Source organism: Lycium ferocissimum, chromosome 6 (assembly GCF_029784015.1).
Source record: "Lycium ferocissimum isolate CSIRO_LF1 chromosome 6, AGI_CSIRO_Lferr_CH_V1, whole genome shotgun sequence".
In the NCBI taxonomy this organism is placed as follows: Eukaryota; Viridiplantae; Streptophyta; class Magnoliopsida; order Solanales; family Solanaceae; genus Lycium; species Lycium ferocissimum.
The window spans coordinates 12,541,985-12,546,781 of NC_081347.1; the positions used below are offsets into that span (position 1 = coordinate 12,541,985).

Sequence of the window (4,797 nt, forward strand, 5' to 3'; positions counted from 1 at the left end):
CTTGTTCATTAATAATTAATCAAAAGTTAGTCAAAATGGCAGCATTCATACAAAAAAAAAAAAAACTTAATTAAATTGCATCATTCATAACCTTGAGTAAATGAAAATACTTAAACTTGTTTATTAATAAGAAACCCAAACTTTTTAAAATACAATCATCAAAGTAAGAAAATAAGAAACCCAAACTTTTTAAAATACAATCACGAAAGTTTCCTTAATGCAGAGTATAAACTTTGCATCATTCATAACCTTTAAGTTGTTTTCTTACTTTGATGATTGTATTTTAAAAAGTTTGGATTTCTTATTAATGAACAAGTTTAAGTATTTTCATCTATTCAAGGTTATGAATGATGCAATTTAATTAAGTTTTTTTGTTGTTGTATGAATGCTGCCATTTTGACTAACTTTTGATTAATTATTAATGAATGAGTTTAAGTATTCGTAAAGAACTTCAAGCTAATGTCACCGCGATCTTTTGTGTATCTTTGATGTATTGATCCTACCTTATTAATCGCACAAAAATAAGTAGGGTTCTATATAAATTATTGAATCAAACAATTACTAAAAAGTGTAAAAAGGTAACCAAAAGGCTTTAAAAAAAAGAGGACATAATTAAAGTGTGTCTTAACGGAGCCGTCTCGTTAAGTCTTTTAGCGATAAAAAAGAAACATGATAGTTCAAAACCATTTTTCGTTGAGAACACTCAGTAACAACTTAAGGGGCGGGCGCTTATGTGTCTGCCCAAAAAGAAAAATCAGCACCGTTTCGTTAAATCATTCGGACTCTTAACACTTCTGCAACAATTTTTTCACGCTTTCCCACAAATCCCTTCTTTGCCCACCCATAAAAAGAAAAGAAAAAAAAGAAACAGATCCGGTGAATTACCGAAATCATATTGTGACAAACTTGCAAAAGTATATTCTCAATTCATACAAACACAATCAACTATTTTAAACTATTACACACATGGGGGATGGTGCGGAAACCAAAGCCTCAAAAGAAGAAAATGTATACTTTACTATATAGTCTAAAATCTAAATCACACCAAAGCTAAAGCTAAAGTATTCCTTCTCTCACACTATCTACCTAACAAGGAATTATTAAATATACATAAGTAGAAAGAAAAGATGCCACTCCTTTGGGTGTGCATTTTTAGTAGTAAAAAATAACTTTGCAATTGAAAGGTCCTCCCTCACACTTAATGGAATCTTGACCCACATTTCCAAGGGACATTAACTCCAATGATTTGCCCCACTTCTCAAAAATGGTACACTGCCCACAAAGCAAAAAAGAAAAATCCATTATTATTATTATTCAAGAAGGGTCTGTTGGCAACTATTTCATATAAATCTTCATTGTCATCCTCTTCTTCTTCATCCTTCTCATTATTTTATTGACTTTGTTCAACATTCTGCTGCTGCTGTTGTTGTTGTTGTTGGTTTATTATTTGCATTAGTATCTCTCCAGCCTTCATATTGGAACCTGGATTTTCTGAAAAAGGCAATTGTTTCTTGGACTTGTTCTGATAGATAGAATCCAACAGATGAAAATAAGGACATGTTTTTGAATCTTCAGGCCTCTTCTTTTGGCTTTCTTTAACTCTCCTATAATACTTGTTTATGTTTTCCCATTTCTCTTTACACCTCTTTGCATTTCTATCATATCCAAGTTTCTTCATACCTGATGAAATATCCTCCCATAAAGACCCTTTTGATGATCCATTGTCTTGATATTGCACGTCGACGTTCGTTCTTAACCTGATTAATGCTTCGACTTCTGCTTTAGGCCATCGAGAAGAACTTGTTTGAAACGAATTCGAATTCTCACCAGCACTGTCAATCTCTTGTTTGTCAATATTGTTTTTCTCCAACATGTTATCCTCCTTGTCACTCTCCGGTTCCTCGGTATGTTTCTGGGGTACTTGGGGTAAGTCCATTGGCAACTGTAACTGAATGTTTTGCTCCGACATTTTCTGTAAGAAAGCAATCACCGCTGCGTCTTTGGCAGCTGAAATCGCTCTTTCATTGGCTAGTGCTTCTTGTTCTTTCTTTAATCTAGCGATTTCCTGCGTCTTCCACGCTTCATCCCTCGCTATCCGATCCTTCTCACATTTTTCAATTGCTTCTAAGAACTTGTTTTGCAAGTCCTCTTGCTTGTCCAACACATCCTTCATCAACCTCTCAAAATAACCAACCAATTTCCTTTTCTTCTTCACGCTACCATCAGATTCTTTACCCGAGGAAGAGGTCGTGGAGGTAGACGTGGACATGAACTCCGGATTAAAACCTCGGTTGGGACCCGAAATTCTGAAATCTTGACATCCACTAGTGGCGGGTTTTATCATTGTCATCGGCATAGGCATTGGCACTGGCATTGCCATTGATGTTATCGTCTCCATCGTATTGAATTGGATATGATTCGATGGAGGCGATGAAAGTAAAGATTGGTTGTCCAAAAGTTCTAATTGCTCGAAAAATCTATAGTTTTTCCCATTTTGTCTGCCAGATCTACCATCTTTTGTTCTCTTGTGATACTTATAAATGTTCTCAAACTTCTCCCTGCATTTCTTTGCATTTCGAGCATACCCAAGCTCACCCATTTTCCTGCCAATTAAAACAAAAATTCCCATTGTCCTTCTATTTCAAAATAATTACAATATAATAAAATAAATTCCAACAATCAACCAGAAACACAACTAAAAAGCTAAATCTTACCCATCTAGATAAAATTCAAAAACAATCACTTTCACTAAGATAAGAAAGATGCCTTCGAAAATCGAAATCTACAGGCTTAGGATAAGGTGGTATATCTCAGGATTAAGTCTGGGATTAAATTTAGACCGTGTTTGGTTACCATCAACTATCAACCAAACACAGCATAAATTATACTTAATCCTGGATATCCCATCTTATCCCAAACCTTTCATGTGGGATAAATTATAATCCAGGACAATAATCTCGGTAAAATTTAGTGTCCCTTAATCCAGATAAGTAAAGAAAATGTGCAAGTTTATCAAAACAGACAAAACTTGAGCTTCAATATAACAAAACAATAATTGAGTAAATTTTGTACCTAGAAATTTCATCCCAAAGAGGGCCTTTAAGATTGGAATCACGAAATGCAAGGTCCATTTCAGACCTTATTTTAAGCAAAGCTAAAGTCTCTTCATGTGGCCAACGATTACCACCTGAATAATTCTTCTCTTCTTCTGATGAACCACCGACAATACCATTTTTCAGCTCCTCCACGGCGGCGCCACTAGCTGTATTCTTTTCCAACAAAACTGAACTTTCCACCATTTTCTTCAACTTCTTCTCACACACACACTATAGTAGTATTTACAAGAAAAGGTGAATTTTTTTTTTCTTGTTTCTTGGGCTTAGTAGTAGTAAAATAATTGAGGGGGTGCACTTATCCTCTCTCCTTTTTCTTTTCTTTTTCTTTCTTTTGGGGTGATTTGAAATTTGTGTTTTACTTTCTATTTCTTAAATTCAACCCCCACTATTTTTTTATTTTTTCTTTTTTTGTGTCCAAGGGGTCAAGTAAAGTAGAATGCGGAGTAAGGGGTGGTGAATTAGGGTGGAGAGATATATGGAGAGAAAAAGTGGAAAAATTGAAGTGGGACATGTTGATAAATTTTTACAAGTTGTCAAGGTTTTAATTGGTAAAACATGTGTAGATTGATTTTTTTTTTTCTCTTGATTTTGACTTTTCTACTCACGCTATTCAACTAAAAAATGGCTGGTCAACTTTGCTAGGGTGGAGTCTAAATTTACAGCTTGGATACACCGTGAGTCATGTTGGAATAATGTGAAAAGATTGGGGTCAACAAAGGGTAGTTAAGAGAACAATCATGATTTTTCAATTGCTTCAATTTATCAAAAAAATAAAACCATCTATCTCAACTTAAGTGTTTTATTTAATTTTTGGTTTCTCACTCTCCGATACACGTTTTGAAACTTGATTAATTCAAATTTTTTGCGTGAAAATCTTATTTTGGGTAGAACATACTCTCCATTAGAGGCGATTTCATTTGAGACTTCTGTCTCATTTAGTTTACGTAATACTGAAAATAAGAATCTCAAACTTATAGTTTCTGTATTCCATTTTATGTGACGCTTTTTTTTAAATTTGTTTAAAAATTAATAATGTCTTTCTACATTTTAATACCTTTAAACCACTCATTTTGCTCTTAGTGACTGTTTAAAATTATAAAATTCAAAAACATTTTTTCTTTTGAAACCTGTGTACTCAGTCAATCGACATATAAAATGAAGGGTTAAAAAAGAAAATAAATTTATATTTTCAGAATATGAGCATTAAAACATTTTCAAACTATCTGTATTATAATTAGTAGATATATTAAGAAGTGTATGAAAAAATCTTTTTATATTTTAGACACAAACCTTGGAATAACTAATTTTGGGAAGAGGTAATATAAAATATAATAATAATAATAATAATAATAATAATAATAAATAGAAAAAGAAAGAAGGTAGAGATGAGTCATGGTTATCAATTTGGCCATTTGAGGAGATAGCAACAAGTGGAAGATAAAGACGAAGTAAGATGGAGGGATAAGTAAATTGAAATAGCTGAAAATTACATCTTCAATTTCCAAGTTGAGTTTTGTAAGTTTGTGCCTTAAAAGCTACTGTTTAGTTAAAAAGTCGGCCTTACAGCCCACATTTTGGCTTTTCGACGTTTTCTTGTTTTCATACGCAAGTTTTATGGGTGAAATTGTGGAATTGCCTTTTCCTAGTGTCCTTGTAACGATAAGAGTTTGAAAAAATGTGG

At 33.2% G+C, this 4,797-nt stretch overlaps 1 protein-coding gene across 1 annotated transcript; it reads right to left on the minus strand.

Annotated features, from left to right (window-relative positions):
- Nucleotides 1-872: 872 nt before the first annotated feature.
- LOC132059350 (trihelix transcription factor DF1-like) lies at nt 873-3,604 on the minus strand. The gene is made up of 2 exons (XM_059451937.1): nt 3,073-3,604; nt 873-2,603 (listed from the first exon to the last, which is right to left on the minus strand). Exons 1-2 carry the CDS (start codon nt 3,297-3,299, stop codon nt 1,391-1,393), a joined length of 1,440 nt encoding a protein of 479 aa, XP_059307920.1. The 5' UTR covers nt 3,300-3,604; the 3' UTR covers nt 873-1,390.
- Between the last annotated feature and the right edge of the window lie 1,193 nt (nt 3,605-4,797).

Coding starts and splice junctions, on each gene's coding strand:
- LOC132059350 (XM_059451937.1), bottom strand. CDS start 3,299: ATGGTGGAAAGTTCAGTTTTGTTGGAAAAGAATACAGCTAGTGGCGCC. Junction 2,604..3,072: donor CTTTGGGATGAAATTTCTAG/GTACAAAATTTA, acceptor TTTAATTGGCAG/GAAAATGGGTGAGCTTGGGT.